At 40.3% G+C, this 26,817-nt stretch overlaps 1 protein-coding gene across 1 annotated transcript in view; it reads right to left on the bottom strand.

Moving 5' to 3' along the window:
* Window positions 1-26,817, bottom strand: part of DCHS2 (dachsous cadherin-related 2) — a 126,447-nt gene that overhangs the window by 60,637 nt on the left and 38,993 nt on the right. The window contains exons 2-3 of the mRNA XM_064449834.1: window positions 18,434-18,625; window positions 5,037-5,268 (exon numbers count right to left, since the gene is read on the bottom strand). Coding sequence (XP_064305904.1) covers window positions 5,037-5,268; window positions 18,434-18,625 — 424 coding nt within the window. The remainder of the gene's footprint in view (window positions 1-5,036; window positions 5,269-18,433; window positions 18,626-26,817) is intronic.

Genomic DNA, 26,817 nt, shown 5'->3' with positions numbered 1-26,817 from the left:
AAAAAGAAATTTTGGTATTTCAACTTTTGTTTTCAACCTGTATTGTAATAAAAACAAAGCAAAACTTTTTCATGCAATGAAAAACTCCTAAGATGTGACTGTTAGACAACATTTCCATTTTCTTCAATAAAACAAAACAAAACTTGTCAACATCCTTAACTGGAATGAATCTGTTCTGGTGCTCTGAACCAAATAAAAAAGTTTATTTTAAGTCAGTTTGACATTAAATTGCATTTACATATGGTGCCATAGTACAGTAATGGAAGTAGTACAGCACTAAATTGCACACTGCCAAAACAAGAAAAATATACCAGTGGAGGGACCATTCTGTACAACCTCTGCTATTAACCCCTACTTTTGCACCCATTACCAGGCATGGTTAAAGAGCCAAGATACTAGTCCTAAATCTGCCTTTTGACTGATTAAGTTAATAATTCTTATGTTCTTGAATTTGTATGCCCTTCAGATGTATTCCTGCTTTTATTCTGCTCCAATGGACTAAACTCCTAGACTTTTCTACACCTCTTCGAGGACATTTTAGTCGCATGATGTCCTATGCCCTTCAGATAAAAAGAAATAAGAATGCATCATAAAGGAAATTAATGAATTTTTAGCAAGCCAAAATTTCCTCAAAAGAATGCTCATTTTGCAAAAGCTGTACTTTGTTCCAAAAAAAAAGAAAATTAATGCGAAACTACTGACCAGCTCTTGTAACAAGGCCTGTCTGTTGTACTCATTATATATTTTTTGGTGTAAATAAGTAACAGATGGTATTATGACAAAAGGTTGATCCAAGTATCTTCAGGACAATAGAAAGATCTCCAAATTCCTCACAGAAACATTCTCAGTAAAATAAAAAGGAGGATAGTCACAGCCTCTGTTTTAGGCATCTAATTTAGGTAGGATTCACAGAAACATAAGCCTAAATATCTTATATAGCCTAAAGAAAGAAACACAGACACTAAGTTAAATGCTTATACTGCTGTAATGTACCCTGTGTTAATGCTATTTCTCTGCATCCTTTTCATACTAGCTTTAAATCACTAACACCTCCAAATAACCATAAATCAATGGCTGCTACCTTTTACTTAGCCTTCATGAGAGTTTTCTCCACACACAGTGACTAGCTAGGGGACTTGTTCTAAGAATATGAACAGACCGTTTACGTGAAGTCTGACCTATGAAGGCATACAGGCCCAAAATAATTATTAATTTTTTTGATTTGAAACAGCTTCCCTGAAACAGGGCTACAGCAAAATGATAACCATCTTTTCATCCAGCTCTCAAGAAGGGCATCACTAAGATCAGTGGAAAAAAATTAAATACATGCCCTTGGGTGAAGGAAAATATTAACGCTTGTAACGTAATGAAAGTTTATAAATTCAGTTGTTAATCACAAAGTCTTAAAGTTAAGTACTGCATAGGTTTTCTGCCACACTTGCGATTGTATCCTGTGACTTACATTTTTAATTACCTGCTCAGCCATAACTATAAATACAATGTCTTTCAGATAGCTTGTGAGGTAACAATGGGAAAATAAACAAACATAGCTCAAACAGTTTCTTAGCCAGAAGAGCTCTTCAACTCGCTCTGTTCTAATCAATTCACGAGTGCTGATCATAGATCATGCATGGATCAGATATCTACAAAAGGAAACATAATGAAGCCAAGATGTTGTTTACACCAACGCTAGAAACAAATGATAGCAAGAGTCACGAACTAGCAGAGGAACTGGTTTACAGTTCCATACCCATACATTTTTCTAGTTACACAGTTCTTAAAGTGTTTTTTCTTGTGGACAGTTTATCATTAATCAAATGAAAAATACTTTGTTTCAATTTTTTTCTCAAAGTGAAATGCAATAAGTGTTATTTATAAAAGCATATCACACACACTAAAAGTAGTATCTAAAGGCTAAAATAGCAAACAAATACCATTAATAAATACTTGTTTAGAATTCAAAAAACTTTTTAAAGAAATATCTATCTGCTCAGTGATAGGCTCTTCCTTCCCACTCTCATTGAATTCATCTATATGTCACATCTACACGTCACAGTGCTTGAAACAAAAGATGGAGCCCCTTCAGGGAGCTTGGATGTGGCTTGATCTCATATATCTAAGTATCAAAAGCACCATTGACATATTCTATACAGTTAGTGGTTGACCAGCTGGTATGACACCCTGTACTGCAAACACAGCTCACTATGCAAACCTAAAAGCTTTCTTGATACATCCATACAATCGCTTTGACAAAGCAACAGCCAGAAGCAAGCCATAGCAGTGAAGAATTCAGGTAACAGCTTTTATTTGATAATTTTATCAATTTCTCTTTGAAAAATGAAAAAGGGAATGAGGGAAAAAAAGTTAATCTTTAGTGAGTATTCTAAGCGTAGCACTCCAAAAACACCCCTGAAGAAAACTACAGTGAGATAAATTTTCAAGTCCACAATATAGATGCCATAAAATAGAAATTACATATGCCATGGAGAACAGCATCATTTTGCATATGATTTTAATGTATCATAGTGTAACATGACAAGCTGTTAGCTACTAATTTAAATCTCATAATACTGAAAATATTTCTGTCCATTTCTATGTATAATGCTAAGGGCTACAATGAACATAATAAGTTAAAAAAGACTAATGTATTGATTTTCATTCCTCATTTCTAAATATCAGTGAGAAAAATTAATAATTTTAAAAATAAAACTTATCAGGAAGGCAAATTCCTGGAAGACTCCAACACCATCACTGTGCCTCGTTTTAGGTCCTTCAATAATGAAAAGAACAGATAAAACAGAATATGCCATACTGCAAATTGGAAAAACTGCAGAACACATCAGTAACAGACTGCATGTCCACAAGATCAGAAAACCAAAGACAAAAACTGTAATATGATCTTGTTTGGCTTATGGATTTGGGGATCCACCTCCTGAAGAAATCCTATTCCTTGTCATACTTGTCCATTGCCCACTTTTCACAAAATGCAGCCCACATAACTAGCTAAAGTCCCTCACATAACCCTGAGAGAGACACATCTAAATTAGGCCATATATCAGAGCATATGAAGACAGCTCTAGCACAACTAAAACTGGAAAATGTCACTGTCCCAACAAGGAGGAAGAGTTTAAAATTTTGTGCCCTAACAGTGACCCACTTGTTTCATCTCCCCCTGAATACAGAACAGCTTTTGCAGCTATTTAACCCACAAAGGCTGCAAAACTTCTGTGTGACAAATTGGCAATTTTAACATTTATTTTGTTTGTAATGTTTATTTTTGCCAAGAGTTTAAAAATCATTCTGCTCTCCAGTGACTGAGCATAAGCACTCTTGTAGGTAGACATGGAAGACTATAAAAGGAAAAAGTGTATTCTTCAGGAAAAAAAACCCCACACACCATTAATATTAATAAGTTAAAATTAGACACAGCCTGAGCTGGTGAATTACCCAGGAAATCTGATTAAGTGCAATCAGATTCCAAGCACTCTAATGCTGGGAATAGTGTCTCTGACCTAAGTGCTCTTCTCATCATGAAATGTCAGCAATAATGACCTCAGGCAACTTCACCCTGAATTTGGTCTATCATAAAATACCATGACAGATATGCAAAATAATAGTAACTTATAAAGTTATATAGTCTTCGTGACTAAGCATGACATTTTTCCTACAGAAAGTGCCAAAACTGGAAAAAAAGGCCAAAAGGTCACAATGTGAGGAAGAAGCCTTTCAAAAGAGACGACGACCGCTGCAAAGCCAGTGCTGCTAGCATGATCCACAGGGGCCCTCTCTGACACGCCTGCTGGGGCAGTTTTAAAATGACCAGTTAAACACCTGTGGAGATCCAGCTCCCTAATTATTGATTGACCTATATATTTTTGGCATCAGTAATGCCCCAGAGAACCTGATTTGACAGGCAGTTGAAAGTCCACAGTTAAATAAATTCTGAAAGAGCCAAGACAAGCAAATTGACTTCCTAAGAAGATTAGTATCTTCTGTTCATCAGAATATTTTGGGGACCTTGTAAGAAAGTTAAAATAGGAACCATTTTCAAAGAATAGAGCTTCACAACATTTTGTATGCCAAACAGTTATTATATACACACGTACAACAGCCCAGCAAATTCTTACAACATGTAAAATAACACCCTGTGCCATGGCCATCACAAAGCAAAACCGCTGATCGGGGTACATTCATATGCAACGGCTGGCTCTCAAGTAAAATGGTGGCTACAATTTAGTTAACCACTCCCTGAAATACACCATGGACATCTGTAGATACACTGCTATTGTTCTTTCCAGCTGACTTTGATAACTATTTTAAGGTTAGAAAGCAGACTACAAGGGCTGCTTTGTGGCCAAGGGAAAAGTAATTCAATCTGTGAGATTCCACCTGTCTTCGAAAAATTCACCCAGATTTGCTTTTGCCATAATTATTTTCTTGCCCTCATCATCACTCCTCTGTTGAGCCTCTCTCCATAAACCAGAAGGATGAAGAGTCACATCAGGAAGTAAAAGGCAGAAAAAGATATTTCCAAACCTAGTCACTGAGTCAAACAGGGAGGCAGCTGGATATTGTAAGACTGTGAGCAGAATGGGGATTTATTCTAGCACAGTGTGGGGAAAGAACATTAGGACAGAAACAGAGATTAAATGAAAGGACAAGGATCTTGAAGGGTCTTTTATTGATCTTCAAGAGTAAGAATTAAACATTTCAGGAATTCAGATATTATTGTAAAAATAATGTGTTCATTATTTCTTACAATGATGAATAGATTTATGGCTGAAAATAGTGGATAAGTAGCATACTGCTCGTCCTGTGTTGTACTGGTGAGTATAATGTTTCCCATCCTCCTGTTTATTCTAGTGAATGTAAAGACTTCATGTTAAGCCTAAATCGTCCATCTTCCTCTAGAATTGTTTTCCAGCAGAATCTAAGCTTCAACTGTATGACATGACTCCAAATACAAAAAGCATCATCAAGGAAAATATACATGTTGTGTAATTATAGCCTTTCTCAATCATAGACTCATACAGTACCTGTGGATGTATCCACGGTGAATAAAGAAGAAAATTCTCCTGGGACCAGTTCGTATGTGACAATGCCATATATTCCCGAATCTCTGTCTGTGGCAACAACATTGATGATCTCTGTTCCTGGCTGTGTGTGACTGCTGATGCTCGTCACATAGATGGCTTGTTCAAAAACAGGATAATTATCATTAATATCTTCTATCTCAATGCGAACAAAAGCTTGGGCACTCAGCCCACCCTGTTGGATAAACCAGAAAGACAGAAACAAAAAACAAGGTCAATTTTAAAAGTGTACTCAACAGAATGATGCACATCTGGCTTCAGCCCATATTTAGGAAATGGAACATGCTGCAACAATATTGAGTAATTAAAATTACTGTTAAAAACAACTTACAGTATCTGTAATACCCCAAAATAGTGCATGTAGGCAAGCTACATGCTCAGGACAACTCCAGTGGGCTGAATGAGTACACAAAGAAGTTCAACTTCTTACAAGGGTGAGGCCTGAACACAAAGTTATTTTTGTTAATATTAACAAGCACTACACATGCCCAATCCTTGCTAGTCTAACCTCACTGTTTTTACTGTAATCACACCACTTATTCCTTCACAGAAAACTCAGGGCTTTCTGCCCCAGAAACACATGCCCCTCAGGTGACTGTGGTACTTCAATCTATGAGTCTTCCAGATTTAAAAGCATGACCATCATAACAGCAAATATGAGGCTTTTTCAACTATTGATTAGGAACACAGACTGAGAGCAGACCAGTGTAGGACAGCCAAAAGCTGACCTGTCAGGCTGCTGCCTGCAAGACCTATCCTCAATTTACCACGCTGGCACATTTAAGCAATTTTGCTCATGCAGTATGTGTGTGCGCCTATACATATTTGTGTATATATAAGCGTGTATATATATAATCTTTATATATATGTATGCATGTGTGCTTTTCTACATCCCCACATTTTTACTTTTGTGTACATGAGATAGAACAATACCAAATTCGACTGAAGCACATAGCTGAAATGATATGTTGATGTAAAATTCATAACTGATTACATAAAATTATTGCCTGTGTGTTTGTGATTTTGCAGGGAAAGAGATTTCTAGGGGCCTTCACTCAACTTCTCTGCTCTTGTTTCTATTCCCTACACAAAGAGCTGGGAAAAGAGCCAGGCCTTGGTCACAGCTTCAGCACAGTACCTCTTTGCAACCCCAGCCCAGCTGCTGCACTGCTCTCCACACAGTTGAATCTCCTGCTGCAGGTGTCTGCCAAAAGCCCACTGAAATACCACATGGGCAGCCACAGGACCATTGCGTTGCTCTGTAGTGAAACCAGAGAAGCGAGGAGCTACTGCAAGATGGCTTATCAAACCATACTACTGCAATATGATAATTTGCCATGGCAAACCATTGAGTTTTGTGACAATCTGGCAAAAAGACAATTCTATGGGTGCTGAAGTGTAGACCCCACAGGGCCCTGACTGAAACAAATGGCAGTTTACTTCTCAGAGGCACTCGTACTCTGTGCAGACTCCCTCCATCAGTTTGGAGGGGTTCATGTTTCCAAGGTTATTTTACAGCTGTAACAGCTACAGACATTTTTAAAAGAAATCAGCTCCATTTGTGGCACAGCTAACGGTGAATGCTGGGGCACTGATGTGTACAACAGAGGCACAAAGCAGCACACGTGTGTATAGCCTCCGTGTGCTGTACGCAGTACATTAAGATACAGACTGAGGACGAATTCCGCACTTTTAAAAGTCAGGCTGAGCACGCTGTGCTTGTATCAGTTAGTCCCTTACCAAAACTGCTGACACAGATCAGATGTTGGTGCATACACATGACAAGCTACGTTTAGCAAATCCAAACACACTTTTGCAGTCACAGTAGCCATGATATAAAATATATAACTACATTGCATATTTCTGCAACCTAATTGTTCGTGTCAATTATTTTTAAACCTGACCTTCAGGAATCTATCCAATGATTCAGGCTGGATACTACTCCTTTAGACTTGCCCTGCAGCATAACAATCTCCCCCCAAACTATTTTTGAAGGTTTGCTTATCATGTCCCCAGGCCCTGACTTATTTTGGGGCAAAAATACTATCTGCATCCCCCCCACATATTTCCACAGGGACTTCTACTTTGTTCTGTTTTGGTCTTTTTCTTCCATGTAGTAGTATTAGCTCTGTTGGATGGCAGTGACATTCCCACGAAAGCTCAAATATGTGGAAAAAGAAGATGATCTTGTGCATCACGCGTATGTATTTTACCCACAGTCTAGGAGATCTGGCCCACATCCTCCTGTCATGCTTGGGTTTTCTTCCAAAGAAAATAAGGCATGGCATGCTTCCAGGGCTCATGCTTCCGTGGAGGCAGCTGGCAGCCAGGACGCATGCCTGGGGACCAGGACTGTGAGGGGTACTGGGCTAGCATCAGCCTCAAACTACCGAGACAGCCATGAAACCCTGTGCTGATATGGGGAAGTAGAGATGTGCAGATCTAGTGGGCTCATTGCCAACACCCCAACCCCACTTCAGGCTGAGCCCCTTCCCCAACACCTTGATTTCCACAGGAAGGAAATCCCTGCACAGGAGCTAAAAGGGAAGCCCTGTGTGCTCTGTTCAAGCCCACTGTCAGAAGATGCTCTGTGGCTCCACAGCTTTCAGGTGCTTTAGGACAGGAATCAGAAAAGATAATTTTTAAGGGAGGAGGGCCAAGAAAGAAGTGAGGTCAAGAATAAAAAGCATCTAAAAAGAGGCAAAGTTTGGAAAGGCACAAAACCAAGCTGCAAAAACTCAGAAGAACTTGTGTTAAACTGCTTCTTCCAAGTTTCATTATTGCTAAATAGACACAACCCCCCTGCCAAAAAACTCTCCAGCCAATATGTATTTATCCTATGGAGCTATGTAAAGATTGCAAAGCCTTTGGAGATGGATTAATTCTAACTATATGGGGGAAGCAAGTTGGAGACGTGCTAAATACCTAATCTCACAGAAGACTGACCAAATTTTATGATGGAGACAGATCCTTCTTTTCCTGAAGAAGCAGTGTATCCCTTTACACATAAGTCAAGCACGATATTAACTTATTAGGATATTAACAGGTTATGGCTCAGCTCTTGCTCCAGCTATGAAAATTTTTAAGAACCATCCCAGGTGAGAAGGAACAAACTGCTTCTATTTCTGACCACATGGATATACTTCATCTACTCAGAAGCAAGCATGACATAGTAGATCTTCCAAAATATGAGGGTTGATTTAACAAGTCTGTTGCTGACAGAAAATAACACTTGTCAAAACATGTTACAAGCAACAGAAAGCCACAGTTGTTTGGTTTGAAATCCCTTTTCTCAAGCGTTCAAGTATTTTTAACTACTGTTGTGCTGTTTGATGCAACAAAAAGTCACAGTTACAATGGCTTCTTTGTCAGAATCCTGAGAGGTGTGTGCCCCATGGAACAAGAAGGGGACAAAAGAAACTACCACCAAGTCAAAATAACTGCAAGTAGTATTTTCCTTCCTTTAGCAGGACCAAATTTGTGTTAAAATATAATGCTATCAGTACACCTCTTTATCATGTCTCAAAACCCCCAAAATTATCCTGCCTTTGACAGGAGAGACCCTTAGCTTAATGTGTAGAAATAGTGCTACTTTGAATAGCTGTATTTCTTCATCTTGATGCTGTAAAATGTTTAAGAATCCATCAAGATTTCCACAACAGCCTCCAACATTTTTGTCAGTGAATTGTGCTGTCAAATTTTTGTTCCAAACTAAATTGTGATATACAGGATCTCTGACATGAAGACATATTTTCTTTTTTTTTCATGTGTTAAACCTAAAAGATATGTTGCCTTGAAGTCACAATGCTGTCAAAATGGAGACACACCGCCAATTATTTCAAATGCTTAACTTCTTCAGAAGCTTTGCCTGTGAGTGTTGAGCTCTTATCTCTACATTTCAATGGCTTCAGTGTAAAACGCCAAGAAAATTGGACAAGCAGCGCAGTTTACCAAAAAGCAAGAGATGAGAAACAAAGTATTCTTCTATGCAGAAAGGCAGTAAGAGAGTCACTAAGGTTTCAGTGTAATTAGAAGTTCTTCAGAGTCTAAATAAATACCAACCTATGTAACTGATAGAGTTTACAAGTTTAATGAATGATTGTTCCAGTACCACATTGTTTAAAGATGAGCAGTAACATAAAGGGTGGCAATGCCATACCGTGCAATGATGGGCAATTTCATAATCTGCTGCAGGTGATGTAAATCGAAAGAGTTCAGAATACACAATAAACTCCCCACAAAATGTATCATTGCACTTCAGCTTTGAAGTTCAAGCCTGGTCTCCTTCCATGATAAAACTTCTGCTTAAAATCTCATCATGTCAAATTGGTAATTATGCCTGTTTAATTTTTGTTCTTTTTTTAAAAGGAAACACACCTTCATGAAAGAAAAAATACTCTTACTATTAATTTGAACTGCTTACCTACTTGTTCCTCAGTGTGTCAAAGCTCCTATTCTGAGCAACAGACCTTGAAAGTCATTACCTGCAACCACATACAAAATACGTGGTTTTGAAGAAACCCAGGCATAGTATTGGAGTCAATACTATGAGGCAGCCTTAGCCAAGTGTTCTGACAGTGAGGGGGGTTTATGCACAATACATAAAGCTAAATCTCAGTCTTTTCTCTCTATTTTTTAAATTTTTTCACATATGTGCACTTTAATTGCCTATGCAAACATTCTCAAACCGTTTAAGTTGAATTTGGAAAGACTGCATCCTAACAAGAAGTGGTAAAATCCATCTGTGTAAGGAAGCATATAAACCTTAGTGAACTCAGTAAGTAAAAATCTTGAGCATAAAGTACAGATGTGATCACAATCCTCTACATAACCATACCTTCATATTTAGCAGATGTACTTGTATATGCAATTAGATGAGACTTATGAGCTACTTTAAAGCACTATATTTAAAATTCTTATGTTTTATTTTAGTTTCTACAACTGCATCTGATTTTGAAGTAGTCTTCAGCATAGAAAAACCCTGATCTTTAAAAAAAATCCAGAAAAGGATAAAAAGACTTAAGACTCACAAAGATAGAAATCTAGAAAAGATGGCAATTAAGTGTCTTATTATCGTAATACTAATCAACTGGCGATAGAAACATCCTTGCTTCTTTTCTAGAGAATGATAGGTCTTCAGTTTTTCAGCTGCTACATAATAATTGCAAAAAGTTTAATACACCATTGGCACGCTGTTTCACTCAAGCGAAACTGTGCATTGCAGGGCTGCAGATCACGTCCCTACTGTCAAAAGCACTTTCATACTATGCTACACAAAACAACCTCAGTCACAACAGATTCAAGACCTTGTAAGTCCTTGCAGCACTCACAAGATCTTCAGAGCGCTCCCTCTGAACTCAAGTACTGGACATGCCCTGTAGCCTGCACACACAAAAGTAGTTCTGTGCCACTGTGTTGCTGTCTGCCACCAGCTTCTAACAAGAGGACAGCGAAGGAGCAGCCCAGATTGACAGATGAACATATAGGATAGTATCCCTTCACACTGCATACCCAGGTCAGACAGTCAGGTCTGCCCAAGGGCTGCAGGGCTCTACACCAATGCTCCAGAGCCAAGGCAGGCTGCATGCTCTTCTGCTTCTCTCCATCATTCCCTGGCGAAATTATTTCCATGGGTTTTGTCCTACGACGTGGACACCCTTTCCCTTGCAGAAAATATGGCCCAAAATCAGCAGATCAATTCCAGCAAAGGCTAACAAATGGGCACTGGGAAAGAGAGAAGCACTAGTGGAAAGAGTCCCACAACTGGAGAGCTGGGATGGAGGGCTACAGGCTGTTCAGGAGGGATAGGCAGGGCAGGTGAGGTGGAGGTGTCGCACTACATGTAAGGAAGAGGTTTGATTGCACAGCCCTTACAGTTGGTGATGATGTAGTTGAGAGCCTCTGGGTGAGGATTATGGGGGTGGAAAACAAAGGAGATGTAGTGGGTGTCTACTACTGATAGCCCATCCCGGACATAAGCACTGAAGAGTTATTCTAGAGGCAATTAGGAGAAATTGTTGGATTAGTAGCCCTGGTCCTTATGGGAGATTTCAACTTCCCAGAAATCAGCTGGGAATATCATACTGCTGTGATGAGCAGGTCTTGGAAATTCTTGACGTTTGTAGGAGATAACTTCTTGTCACAGGTACCCAGTGAGCCGACTAGGAAAGATGCCCTCCTAGACTTGCCATTTGTAAATAGAGAAGGACTCATGGGAGAGTTGATGGCAGGTGGCTGTCTTGGCCACAGCGATAATGAAATGGTTGAGTCTAAAATTTTCAGTACTATGAGAAAAAAGTACAGCAGAGTTGCTACCCTGGACTTCAAGACAGCAAACACTAAACTATTCAGGAGCTATTTAGCAGAGCACCCTGGGAATTTGTTTTTGAGGGTTTAGGAGTCCACGACTGCTGGTCAGTCTTTAAGAACCACCTTTTAGAAGCACAGGGGCAGGTAATTCCTCTGTGCTGTAAGTCAAGCAAGCAGGACAGAAGACCAGCTTGGCTGAATAGGGAACTCCTCACGGAGCTCAAGAGGAAAAATAAATTGTATGATGTCTGGAAGAGAGGTCAGGCTTTGCAGGAAGATTACAGAACAGTGGTTCATATATGCAGGGAGAAGATACGAAAGGCCAAAACTCAATTAGAGTTGAAACCGGCCAGTGTTGTTTCAGATAAAAAGGGCTTTTTTGAGTATGTAATAGCACGAGGAGGTCTCAAAAAAACATTGGACTGACACTTGTTGAAGATGGTTATCTGACTAATAAGGGTGAAGAAAAAGCAGAGGCATTCAAAGCATATTTTGCTTCAGTCTTTATGTTGATCTCTTCTCCCTGGTATCCAGTGATAGGGCACGTGCAAATAGTTCAAAGCTGCACCCAGTGAGGTTTACATTGTACATTAGGAAGCATTTCTTTACTGAGAGGGTGCTCAAATACTGGAACAGGCTTCCTAGAGAGGTGGTCAATGCCCCAAGCCTGTCAGTGTTTAAGCAGCATTGGGACAATGCTCTTTAACAACATGCTTTAACTTGGTCAGCCCTGAATTGGTCAGGCATTTGGACTAGATGATTGTTGTAGGTCCCTTCCAATGGAAAAAAAGTCTATTCTAATTCTATTCTACAACTATAGAGGGCATGGCTTCCTTGGGCCAACAAGTTTGGATGAAAGACACATGCCCTGAAGTGTCTTCAACCCTGGCAACAGCTAAAAGCTGTGACTGTAGTCCAGAATAAAAAGGACACTCAAACAAAAGCTCCATCCTTCCCTTCTCACTCACAGTGTGCCCAAAGAAAAAGGAGGAGAAAAAAAAAAAAGCTGTGCAGCACAGACACATTTAAAAGGTATCTGAAGTACTACATCCTAGTGAATCCCAGGATATGCCAAAACCAGATCCTGACAGACCCAGACTGGGGAAAAACAGGCAAAATGGCAAAAAGGCACTGGGGCACAGATTTTCAAACAAACCCACCAAAAAGCCTCCCACCACCATTCAATGGCAGCCTTCAAATCATCATTAAGGGCAGTCCTACCACAGCACTCAAGAACCTCACTCAGAGAAAACAAAATCAGGGCAGTCCACCCTGCAAAGGGAAAAGACAAAAAAACCCCACAAACCCAAACCTCTGGACTCTCAGTAGGGTATACAGATGCAGCTTAGCACTCCTTACAGTAGTGGGTGACAAGGAGTGGTAGAAGACCCTGCCTGTGCTCTGCAGTTTTTGAAATTTCTTGCCACACTGATAAAGAGAGATGGTATGCTGGTATGTGCACTGTGTTACCTACAGAGATGTTTGTAGCTGGAATTGGTCTATGCCTGGTAGCGGCTCTCCTGAGTGCAGGTCATCCGGTCTTCCCCAGCTTTTGAAGAAAACTGTGTGGGCCACCGCCTCCCAGAGTCAAGGCTGGACACTCCTGAACACCCCTCATTGTTCACCAACCCCAAGACTGTGCAACTCAGATTTTGGCTTTGAAGGCCAGACTGTTGTCTGTAAGCAGACAGTACAAATGCCACTAGACAGAATTTAAATTACCATTATTCCAATTAAATTTCTCTCGATTGTAACAGGCTTTCTTTACAGCTGTAGGCATTACTGTTTCTTCGGTTGAAAGACAAACAGAGGTGATGGCATAATAAAAAATGCAAATGAATGAACAAAAAGATTGAATTATTCATGATACATAGCAACAAAATTTTCCACTGTACAGCAGCAAAAAAAAAAAAAGGTTTCCCGTATGAAAATGAATTAATGTTAAGACTCCTCAAGGCAGAAGTACATAAAACAAACATAAAGGAGGCATAAATTTACATATGTAGTAGTCTAGAGAACCCCAAGCAGAGAGGGAGAAAACATACAATGGAGTGTCCATTTCAGTCATGTTGTGAAAGCAGCAAAAAAGCCAAACAGAAAAATTAAAGCATATCAGACTCAATGCGCACATATTAAAAAAAGGTAGTAATTTTTGTCCCCTATACTGCTTTTGAGAACATGCAAGTACTTTTATCAGAATTCCTATTTTTCCATATTTTCCTCTTTGCAAGACTTTACTTCACATGCCTCAACCAAATCTCTCACAAGTGTTTGTGAAGGTTCCCCAAGCAAAATACCTTCATCTGATTTTCTCTCTTTTTCCCAGAAAGAGAAAAAAATACCATTTTAACATAATTATAAATTCCAAAGATGCCCCAAATGCCTACTGAAACTGTCTCTGATCTCTCACAAGTACAAAAATATAGCTGTTGTGACTAAGGGTGCAGTTTGAATGGGAGATGTCCCAGGCACAGCAGGCATGTGAATCACATGAGGGTCACCCTCACTGCTGGAGCAGCTCTCAGTCTGCCACAGTCCAGACAAAAACCCAAGGAGAGGGCTAGACACGGATGCTGTGGGATTCAGTACAAACACCTTTCTATAAACCTAGCTACATGATTTCTTTACATATAAAAGCATTTCAAGAAGTACCACCAAATATGCATGTGAAGTGACTTTGGGATCAAAATGAGTGCCACCAGCTGAAAACACTAATACTAGCGTTATGATGAGTCTTGTCCCCACTTAATCAGTGGGAGTACTCCCACAAGCTGTCACAGGATGTTTATTTAACACCCATTTAACAGAATCTGTCTTCCACTTGCCTCGTGCAATTTCAGTTCTTCCATTACACTTTCTACACAGCTCATGAAAGACATGACCAACAAGCTCCAAAACCATGTAATGGAGTAGGCACCAACAGGTGGAGGAAACAGAGTTTTGCTGTAAGATAAACTGAACACCACCTGGAAAATGTTTTGTTTTCCTCCTCACTTCTAATTAACTTTGTTATTTTCTTTCCTTTTCATCTCTCTACCTCCCCTTTGTCAAGAGTGACCCTTCACTCACCCTCTGTCTTTTCTGCACACATTTCTCCCCCGATCACAGCCTCTACTTTGAACCCCACACCTAACATCTTTAATCCATCAAAATCAGCAGCAGAATGCAGCAGATAAAGTATCCTACTACAGTTCTGCTGTAGTGGAGAGTGGCTCAACATACGTTCAGGTAAACTGAAAATTCTGAAAAGCTAACATTAAATTTAGGTGCTTTAGTATTTAGGTGTCAGATGAGCTAATTTTTAGAAGATAAATCAATGACATCTACAAAGAGCCGAGTTCCAGTAAGAAGGTCAAGTCCTGACTGTCTGTCCTCGACAGACAAGGCAATCAAACATTGAACCCCTCTCCCCATTACTGAACTTCTGAAAACATGAGGTCCCTAAATTAAGCTAAATGATAAACCAATTTAAAAATTAAATGCTCTATAGTTTCAATGCATTGGCTGTTTTCCTTTAACTTTTAACATAACTTTTATCACTAGAGCAATAAATTAACCTAAAAATGCATCAAGCTTTTTTCATGTAAACTTGTTTTCTTTTACATTTTCAAAATAATCTTTTGGACCAGACTGAATACCTGAGAAATTTGTCAGAATTTCACTGCTATTGTCCAGCTCTCACTTAGCCTTTATTAAGGCTAATCTTGATATTAATAGAATCATAAAATCGTTAAGGTTGGAAAAGACCCTTAAGATCATCGAGTCCAACCGCTAGCCTATCGCTGCCAAGTCCACCACTAAACCATATCCTCAAGCACCACGTCTACCTTTCTTTTAAATACCTCCTGGGATGGAGACTTAACCACTTCCCTGGGCAGCCTGTTCCAATGTTTGACAGCCCTTTTGGTGAAGAAGTTTTTCCTAATATCCAACCTAAACTTCCCCTGGCGCAGCTTGAGGCCATTTCCTCTCATCCTATCGCTTGTTATTAGGGAGAAGAGACCGACCCTCACCTTGCTACAGCCTCCTTTCAGGTAGTTGTAGAGAGCAATAAGGTCTCCCTTCTGCCTCCCCTTCTCCAGACTAAACAACCCCAGTTCCCTCATCCGCTCCTTATAAGACTTGTGCTCTCCAGACCCTTCACCAACTTTGTTGCCCTTCTTTGGACACACTCCAGCACCGCAATGTCCTTCTTGTAGTGAGGAGTCCAAAACTGAACACAGTACTTGAGGTGCGGCTTCAGCAGTGCCAAGTACAGGGGCACGATCACCTCCCTGTTCCTGCTGGCCACACTATTCCTGATACAAGCCAGGATGACATTGGCCTTCTTGGCCGCCTGAGCACACTGCTGGCTCATGTTCAGACGCTGTCAACCAGCACCCCCAGGTCCTTTTCCTCCAGGCAGCCCCCCAGCCACTCCGCCCCAAGCCTGGAGCTTTGCATGGGGTTGTTGTGACCCAAGTGCAGGACCCGGCACTTGGCACTGTTGAATCTCATACCGTTGGCTCCAGCCCAATGATCCAGCCTGTCCAGGTCCCTCTGTAGGGCCTTCCTGCCCTCCAGCAGATCAACACTTCCACCCAGCTTGGTGTCATCTGCAAACTTACTGAGGGTGCACTCAATCCCCTCATCCAGATCATCAGTGAAGACATTGAACAGGACTGGCCCCAATACTGAGCCCTGGGGAACACCATTCGTGACTGGTCACCAACCAGATTTGACTCCGTTCACCACCACTCTCGGGGCTCAGCTGTCCAGCCAGTTTTTAATCCAGCGCAGAGTGCACTTGTCCAAGCCGTGAGCAGCCAGCTGCTCCAGGAGAATGCTGTGGGAGACAGTGTTGAAGGCCTTACTAAAGTCCAAGTAGACAATGTCTCCAGCCTTCCCCTCATCCACTAAGCGGGTCACCTTATCATAGAAGGAGACCAGGTTAGTGAGGCAGGACCTCCCTTTCATAAACCCATGCTGGCTGAGCCCGATCCCCTGGTTGTCCCGCATGTGCTGTGTAATGGCGTTCAAGATGATCTGCTCCATGACCTTTCCCAGCACCGAGGTCAGGCTGACAGGCCTGTAGTTCCCTGGATCCTCCTTCTGACCCTTCTTGTAGAGGGGCAACACATTCGCTAGTTTCCAATCATCTGGGACCCCCCCAGTTGACCATAACTGCTGATAAATGATGAAGAGTGGCTTGGCGAGCTCCACATATTCCAGATACGTGTACATGTTCTTTACATTTATACAGCTTCAAACCATGTAAATAAGAGAAAAAAACCAAAGTGATGAACTATAGCAGAATACATAATTTTCCGCTGTTACACATTGTGATACTGACTGCTTTATCCTTCAAGGCTTAGCAATATGTACTCAGGGGTATGCTACAAAATGTTGCCTAGAAAAGAATTTTGGAGACAGAAGTCACAAATCGGCGAAATTTCAAAATGGGCACATAGAGTTACTTCAGCTGGGAAGTTTACAGATGCTATCCTAACTAAAAGGCTTACATTCTTAAATTATTAGACATTCAAATAACAAGAGTCAGGAAACAAGCATACACACAAAAGATATATATAAAAATATATATTATAAATAAATATATAATATATAACATATAATATAGATATATAATTGTTTGTCCTCAAAAGAACTCTACAGGGAAGAAAATGGACACTGCTAAAGGGGCTATTAATATAAAAGAGAATGCTTCTGTAGTGTCTGAAATAAACACTGAATAATGATAGCTAATGAAAAAAAGCAGATTAATTGAATTTGGATATATGTGTGAAAGTTAAGCAACAACATACAAATATACCCTCAACTACTACATTCTCAAAATGCAATAATTAATACCAAGCATCAACTGCAGCTGTTCAAATTCATCTACTCATTAATATGGAAATCATAGTTCACCATATTTCTTCAGCATACTGTAACAAAAGGCAGAGACATTTTAATGAAAAATACAGTATTTCTAGCACAACCATATTTTTTAAAAGCCATATTAGATAAGATTAGGAAAATATCTTAAATACAAGGTTAATATTCAAAATATGAAATAATGATTGTATAGCCTGAAATAATTTAATGTCAATGTTTTTCAGCTCAAACTGTGCTGCAAAATGTGACCTGAATAACATTTTTAAAAGTGTCCATATGTTAGTTTTAACATTTGAAGCCAAACACCAACTTTTTCTTCAGCCTCTTCACAGTTCACTACTAAAGCTGAAGAAAGTTAAGAAACGTACTGGCTGGTCTCCCTCTAGGCCTCTCGTTGCAAATCACCTTTGGATATTTTCAAACAAAATGAACCCAGGAATTATTTTCTTCCAGTCTTTTTCAGGAGTCATGCTACCAAAATTTTCTGTTACTTGGCACCAGGTAGACCAAGGGTCCACACTCAGACATCTCAGTGTGTTCCCACCGCAACAAACATCTCCTCACCCTCCCTGCTAAACAGATCTGAAATGGACTATTTCAGGCACATACAACTGCGCAGCCCATGCTGGACCATGAATACCCACATCCAAGCACCCGATCTTGTAAAGTGGGAAAACTTTCAGGCGTGCTGCTTCAGGGAGGCTGTACACAGCCACAGCAGCAGCAGTGGCATCAGCTAGCTAGAAAGGATGGGGAATTCATTCAGGAAAATCACTGGCACCCACAGTGGCCACACAGCTCTAGCACAAGGTTCTGGTTTATTACTGCTGCAGTCACCGTGAAAGCAGGGAGCAGAAGTAACCTGAAGTCCTCTGGTTCCAAGAGGAGGAGGAAAATCAGCAGGGACTAACACATCCTAGAAGTGGTTTTCAACAACTTGTTTAGGAGTAATTGGGGATTTCACAGCCAATTTTACCAATTTGGGTCCAAATTTATGGTTCATGGAGCATCACTATTTGATCTCTGCAAGGGTAAGGGATTTTATTCAAATTAATGCAATATTTACATACTCATTACATTCTCATTTAAAAGTATACAGCACATCCAAATTTGTAAAGGCCTTCACAAATCTGGTGGTATGGAAAGGCAAAACTTACCCCATCCGTAGCTTTTACTAAAAGATCGTAAGTGGTTGGATCTCCTTCTCTGTCAATGTCTTGAGACACACAGATCTGACCAGTATGTGGATCAATCTGGAAGGCTTTGGATTTTTCATAATAATGAAATCCATCATAAAGAAAATACTCAATTTCACCAAACTGGTCGGCATCTGCATCTGTTGCCTTGACCTGCAAGGAAACAGAGATCAAAAATGAAGCCAGCGAAACTATTACTCATTCATTCAAAAATCACAGATACTTTGCTTTAAAGTTACCTATTTGTGTTGTAAGAGCAAATGTGCATGCACACAATAAATACAAACACACTCTACTACCTAAGCTGTCTGTCTGCAGTTTATAAAATAATGGCTCAGCTACCAAGAGTATAATTATTGCACCAAGCATATAAGATCAATTACACCTGTCTGTAACATTACTTGTTTCTCTGTTAATAATTATCTCAATCAAGTGCTCTTCCTGTGACTGGAAAAGCCATACACATTAAGCCATGTTAGTAGGCCATGCCTTAAGCTACTTTCCCTTCACGTTAGTTTTACCAGAGGAGGTAGGTCTTATGAAAACCACATCACACATAGATGAGAAAAGTGCTGCAGGACATTACCTAATGTATTTTCTAAGACTCCCCAGAGCTTAATTTAGTATTGCATTTGAAAGAGGGCTTGGTGGCACAGTGATCCATACAAGTTAAGGACTGTAGGGGGTTTTAATCTCTACACCTCTCTCCAAGGAGCCAGAGCTCTACCAACACAACTAAACGTGACCATCATGTGCATGCACAGCACAAAGCAAGAGATGTACAGACTGCAGTAAGTCTCTGTGAGAGACTTAATTACCTTGTCAGTGTAGTCTTGCATGCAGCTGTAACTGCTGAATGACAAATAAGCCTAACATCTTTTCTTTTCAGCTACATGAAGTACATATAAAAAGCAGCGTGAATTCTGCTGTAAATCCAAAACCAATGTTGTAAATAACTACTTTAAAGAAAGACTTCCTTCAGAGGGAGATTTCTCTGCAACCACATGGCATCAAATGGGAAAAGATATATTTATACTAAGCCCTGCTGACAAGGAAAACGGGTGGCAGAAAAAAACCTAAACAGGTGATGGTTATGGCTGTAGCAGGGCAATGGTGGGGGTGCCTGATGCCAGGCACAAAATGGCTATTTCCAGACAGAAACACATGAGCTCCTCCTTCTTTCCAGCTGTGCTCAGTCTTCTTGTATTACCAGTGGATCAGACTACACCAGTATGCTGGATGTAGACAAGATGCTTTCAGAAGCCTCTGAAAACCTGAGGTGACTTTCAACATGCTGCATCTCCTTCCCTCAGCTGGGTTTTAGAAGACTCTCAAAGCATTACACAAATCACAGGGAGTCAATGTTCTTTAGCTGAATGTGTGATTAAGGCACTGACTGGTCTAGAAAGCATAAACTCCAACAATTTAAAACCATCAGTTGACTGTAGATTTTAATACAGAGCATACCTGAAAGTTTTTTCTAGCACTGGAATTCTTCTTCTTACACATAAGGGGGGAAAGAGAAGTCAACATACCCCTTAAAATATTTTAACAAACAGGTTGCAAAACCTATAAACATTGCTGCAAAACTGCAGCAACAGGTTTTGCCAATACCATATACATAAGCCCTGAGTGAGAAGAGGCTGAGGCAACTGGCTTGTTTAGTCTGGAGAAGAGAAGGCTTTGGGGGGATTTAATAGGACCCCCCCAGTACCCAAGAGGAAGATACTGGAAAGACTGTGCCAGGCTCCATCCTCAGATGCAGGGTAGGAGGTGGGGAAACTGGTCACAAACTGAGGCTGGAGAGGTACTGGCTGGACCTAAGGCAATATTTTTGCTATGAAGATGATTCAGGACTAGAAGAGGCTCCCTGCCCAGAGGGGCTGGGGTCTCCATCCTCAAGCTTTGAGACCCAACCCTGAGCAGCCAGGGCTGTGCCAGAGACCTCCCACCACCCCCTCCATCTTCAGTGGGGCCAAGGAGTAAACATTGCCTGGCTGCATCTGCATCGCGACACACTCTGCTGCTTCATCAGCAGTCAACAGGATGCTCGAGTGTGAAACCCTTGCTCTTTGGACAAGGGGTCGTTTGGTTAAATAAGTATTTGACAAACAGAATAGTTTTCTACATTGCACCTTCAATTTTACAGATCTCTGATAAAACATTTTGTGCTGAGTTTGGCTCTTCTCTAGCATGTTCCATCGAGAAAGTTTTCACTTAAATTTACAAAGATCTCAGAAAAAAATAATTTACAAAAATAAGTATACATTAGAAGAGCCAGCATTTTCAGTTCTCCAATTTGTCATTATTGGAGATACTTAAAGGATTTCACCTCCTCAGCTGGTTTAATTTTTTACTTATTCTTCAGAGATCAGTCCTGTATTTTTCCCATCAGCCTATCTGTGCAAATACAATGCCTGAAGACCTTAACGGAGCTTTGGAAGCCTTACTGCAGCAAAGCCTGAATGTTAAAACTAGTGGGATATCACAGAGGAGACCTGTGCCAGCCATCACCTGTATCTGACCCAGGTTGGTAAACTGAGACCCACAGCCATCAAGCACAGACATCTGCACATGACTAGCCGTACAGTCTGGCATGGGTTTAGGCATGCTTTCAAAAAAGACCAAGGAGGACAGACCAGAGACTATTCCTAGCAATAAATTTAGATGAGGTCATCCTGTTTTGGGGTTGTAAATGAATTTAGCTGCGTGGACACAAGCTGTGCCAGGTCATTTGGCCTTAGAGCCCCAGAACAGCATTTGGCTGCTTCTCCTACTGGTACAAACATGGCCTTAAAGACCAGTCAGTGCCTTCATCGCATGCTCACTTCTTTGCCCACAGAGGAATAGTTTTGGCATTAAGATACTGAACTGGGACTGAATTAAAACCAAATGAATTAAAACATGGCTTAGGAAGGCTGAAAAGCATAGAAGTGGGGAAAGGGAAACGGTGTAAAAGTGCCAAGGCAAATTATAAAACTAAAACTTACTCTAGACCAGTTACTTCCATCAGAATTTTAAAATGACAGACAGGCCAAAAGATACGTGTGTTATTTCAATTAGCTGGGGTTTCTTTCTTTGTTGGGTTTTGTTTGTTCATTTGCTTGTTTTTAAGCACCCTGTGGACTTTTCTACTTCTGCATGGCATGCTTAAGATTTGCTGTATTTCAGAAGAATTATTGCTGTGACAGTGATTGCGCCTCGTACTCCAATGCATCCCTTTTACCCAAATGGTTTCTCAGAGAACTGAAGGTCATTACACCAGAGTTTCTGGTGCTGCAAGTAGAAAGCTCCTCAACAGGAGCCCTGTGGTTGCAGAGCCCTTCATGCTTCTTTCACGCCCTTGCAGTTTGCATCCCACGGCTACATCACAGGGTGTAATGTGCGGCAACTCCTGACCGCAGCCTAACCACTCATTCTGGTTAAGTTAAAGGCAAAACTTGCACTCAACTTCAGCAGAACAAAGATCCAGCTCTAAAAATACTTTACAGCAGTATATAAATCAAATCTACAACACACATATTTCACCAGCTTTGTACTTTGTTATTTCTGTCGTAAAGAATAATAAAGCATAAGCCTGGTGTGCTCTCAGTACTCTGCCACCCAGATGCTATGGAACAGTCATTCACTTGGCCCTTTAAGAATTTCAATTTATTTCTTGTGCCTGAAATCTAATGAGGGTAACAATACTGAAAGGTTCTGTCTCCCTGTGCCTGCACGCAGATGCATGTGTAAATGTTAACATTTATGTCTGCAGTTGAGCGTGGGTGATTAATTACGGGTGTGAAATTCGAGGGTATTGTTAGAAATTTAGCCCATTATGTTAAGTGACTTGTTTTCTTTCTTGTAAATTATGCAGTTCTCAGACTTTGAAGAGTGCATGCAAAGGAATAATGAAGAACTTAAATAAAAATGCTTCATTTCAAAGCAATACAAATTTGAAGGTCTAATTGTGATCAACTTCAACTACTTCAATCATCTCTCAGGCAGCAGAACGAAGTGGCATTAATTTTTGTGTTTATAAAAATATGATCTTTTCCCGGGTTCAAGTCCTTTGCACTTCATCCTTTTATTAATCTCTCACCATGGAAGCTTTGGTCTGAAGAGGAAAGAATCTGGAATTAAAAGGGAATGAAAAATTTACTGTAAGAGACAGAGCTGAGGTTGAATGGCACTATACCTGAGGTCAGGGGAGCAATGAACTATTATTGATATAAGCTCATTTAGAAGGAGGAACCCAGTGAAAACATGCCAACAAATTCAAGTTTTCAGATACAGATGAAGGGAATAAGTAACCACAGATTTTAGAAATTAAAGCACACGGTAGTCACAGTCCAAAACACGTCTGGTTATGATGGCATACTGCACTAGTACCAATCCTGCAGAGTACTACAGCAGTTAAGTGCTTGAGAGCTGTGAATTACAGCACTCCAAACAGGAGGAAATAGAAGGCAGCAGCAGGAATTTTCACAGTGGATTGATCAAGAGTGTTGTATGTCGGCAATATCACGGAGGTGATAGAGCTGAAAGGATTTATATGCCTTGGAGATTTGGGAGACAGGAGAGTACCAAGCTGTAACACCTCTGTTCTGAGACTTTGGCTGAATATGAGATTAGAATCTCAGAGAAAAGCAAGAGAGGGGGGAAAAAAGAAGGATTATGCTTACAGGGCCTTTCTCATTCTTTCACTAAGTATGTTTTCAATACACTAAGTTGAAGATGTATGTTATTAAGGAGTGTAAATTTGGTAATAAGGAAAGACAGGAGAAAGTATTTCCCCAAGAAACATTTTTGAAAGCCAACAAAAGTCATGGTATGGACAGCTACTGGCTGGACTTCTCCCATCAGTCACGCTTTCTGTAGCCTACATCCTTTAGTCTGTTTGTACACTGTCTAGACTCCAAATCCATCAGAGAAAAAGAAAGTTCCTTATGTCCTGTTGACACTACCAATAAAGTAATAAATAGTTAGAATGCAGACATCCTCTCAAGAGAAGGAAAAAGGGGGACCTAGAGAAATGTTACGGAGAACAATTGGGAAAAAAAAAAGCTGATCCATCAATGTGATTCTTAGACAGATTAATGCATGAGTCAAATAAATGGTGGAAACTGGTAGACACCAAAGGGTGTAAGAAGATAAAGAAGGAAAGAAAAATAGTCAGTCATTTAGAGACCGATAAAGACAGTGTTGGAAGTGCAGAAATGACCTTTATTTGCATATGGAAAGAGGGGCTAAACTCAAAGAAAAGAAAATAAAGGGAACCATTATGTAATTAGGGAACATTAACTTCACCCAGATGTATGCTTTAATCCCATAACATGTTTGCAGGTTTAAATGATGAAAAAAATGCTGGCAATACACTTCAATAGGAGGGAACAGAAACATCCTGTTCAGTGTTATGCTAAAAGTATGGAGAGATTTTACATCTAACAGAAAGTAAACATTTGGCAGATCCTAAGCTGGTTCCATTTGCTTCAGTGGAACTATGACAACTGCAGCAACGGGTAATCTGTCCCCATATTTCACAGGCATGAAACAATATTATCAATAAATAACAAACAAGATTAGAGATAATTATATCATCTCCCAAAGCCCAGACTGTTTCAAACACCTATTCATTTTAAGAGAAATGTCCTTATTTTGATTTTCTTGTTTATTTCCACTGCTTCAAAATCCTCAAGCATATATTTATGCTGTGTCACCCTATCATTTCAACAGATTAAAATTAAGTTCCTGACTATTAATTTAGATTTCTTCACTCTCCTTCCCGGGCATTATTCCCTGGTTTAACAACTGACTAGATTTTGAGGAACAGAGCAAATATTTTATATTATATACAAAGTGGGAGAAATGACCTGTGCACACAAAGCCGCATCAGAAAATACAATCTTATTAACTGTGTGGATCAAAAATTCAGGGCCATGCACTTTGCATCCTATGTAAAGACTGTTCCTAGGTTTTAGAGAGTATGCAGCCTTAACGCTGACTGCTTTGCAATGCTGAATTTCACACGTGAGTGACCAGAATTAATTTTATGGCTTTCAGACTGACAGAATAAAAGTAGGCTACAATGGGAAAGAGCAGGCAGGTTGGCCAAGTAACTCATGACAGTGGTCACCTCTGATAGCAATTAAATGAGAGTAAAAAAATATTAAATCAATTTTTCACAGCTTAAGAATTTCTCCCATACCACATAGTTTGCCAAGATTACTTCATTTGATTTCAGCTAACCAAGATACAGCTTTCACAGCTCACAAATCCTGTTTGGGGGACTCTTAATGTCAGAGCTTAAAGCAGATTTTTATCTTGTGCGTAAAAAGTGTGTTTAATTCTTTCAGTTGTACTGATAACACGAAAAGCAAGTTAATTGCTAACAGTCAGTTTTAAAGGAAATTAGAATGTAGGGTAAAAAACCAACCAACACCATACTCCACTACTCCAAAATCCTCCTCATCAAAATGTAAGACAGGACACCATAAACAGATACAGACATAGGAAAACTACCAGGAAAATTAATAGAAATGGTTCAATGACAGAGTTATGCTGCTGCTGAATGGTATAATAGTCCTGTCCTGCAGGCATCACCAACCCAAATTCCAACATCCTTCCAATTAAAGGATTGAAAGATACAAGACCTGTTCATGGCAGTATGGCAATGCCTGATGGCAGACCCTTACCAGATGAGTGCTGCAATCCCACATGCAGGCAATGCAAACATCACCAGAATGGCTGACGACCAGTATTTTGGAAGTATTCACTACACCAGACCTTCGTGCCAAGTCCCTGGCCACAGGGAAGGAAAGGAGAGGCCTGTGTGGGTGGCATGCTGTCAGTAAAATGAGGTTGTAGAAATACTGGTAGTGGAATTACCAGTAGTTGGTGTTCTTCAACAGTCATTTGGGTGTAACTGTGCCTGTGAGATTAGCACATGACCTGCCAGGAACACACATCATCAGCTGTCTTTAATTCAGTGCCCTCACTTATAACCCCGCTTGGCAAGAAAATAGAATATAGAATACAAACCCACGATCTTCACCTCATAGCTGCTTGAGGCAGCGTGGACAGCAATGTTGATGCCAAACGTGAAAAGAGTTTTAATACATTACTTCTTTGGATTTTTACCTGCCTGTCTCAACATGCTTGATCACTGCCCATCTCCCTCATACCGCAGGTTTAATGCACAGGAACAGGAATTAAGCTTGATCTACTTGCTTAAATCCTAAGGGCATGAGCCTTTACTTCAAGAACATGAACTGTTTACCAGAGGACTTAACAGCCTGCGCTTGAACAGCAACTTGCAGTGACAACAGAGAAAGTCCCACTCCTCAACCTCAAAATATGCCCTATCTGGAAAGCCACAAACCAAAATAACATCTGGAATTTAAGGTGAACATTCAGCTGGCATTGACACTCCCTTTGCCAACCACCACAGTTACCACATACTACAAAAAAACAAAGAATAGCAAAATCCTTAGTCCTCATCCTTGATCTGATGCAAAGTGTGCCCACTGTGATAGTCAGGTCAATGGACTGGTCTGGTATCGATCTTTCTGCTTTCTTTTCACCTCCTATAGCACAGACACTGCTATAGCTGAACAACTGTCAGTAAGCGCTACACACACATGACTTTGCTAACCTCTCCTGCAGCAGTTGCTGATTCCCCCAAGTCATTCCCAGAACTGTCATCAGTTTTCCAAAGGTGCTCATAACTGCTTCATTCAAGTTCCATCAGAAACATTACTTAAATCTCAACAACCTTTAAATTAAAAGTACAGAAACCTAAACACAAGCAGAGAGGGGGCTGGACATAAGCATACATGGGCATCAAGAAACTTATCGCAGTTCCCACACTGGAGATGTCAACCATATAATCAGGGATGGCATTCAGGCTCCTTAGAAAGTAGATGGGTAGGTTAGTCCCAGAAAAACAACACCTAGAAAACAAGAGGAATCTTGTAGCCATGCCACTCCATTTGGAGAGGAACAGCCACTCATCCCTGCTCCCACCCTGCTTGTTCCTTCTGTACTCATCACCTTTGGCATAAAGAAAAAACCCAAACAACAAAAAAACTCTACCCCTCTAACAAAAAGGCCCTGAAACCAACCCACTTCTCAGCTGAGTTCCCTACAATCCATTAGAGCGAGAATTGAACAAGTGAGAATTCAGCCCCTCTTCCTTAGCTAGAAGGTGCAAGACATACAATGTGCTCAATTATTGTACAAGGGTTCAATGACAGCATGTAGAATGTGCTATTCACTGTAACCTCAAGTAAGCATTATGTTTCTTAATTATGATAAGGCTTTTTTGGTTTTGGCGTTTCAAACAGTTATGAAATGGTTCAGCA

Source organism: Phalacrocorax carbo, chromosome 4, assembly GCF_963921805.1.
Source record: "Phalacrocorax carbo chromosome 4, bPhaCar2.1, whole genome shotgun sequence".
Classification (NCBI taxonomy): domain Eukaryota; kingdom Metazoa; phylum Chordata; class Aves; order Suliformes; family Phalacrocoracidae; genus Phalacrocorax; species Phalacrocorax carbo.
Note: the sequence above shows the minus strand (reverse complement) of the source record. Positions and strands in the feature narration are given on the sequence as shown.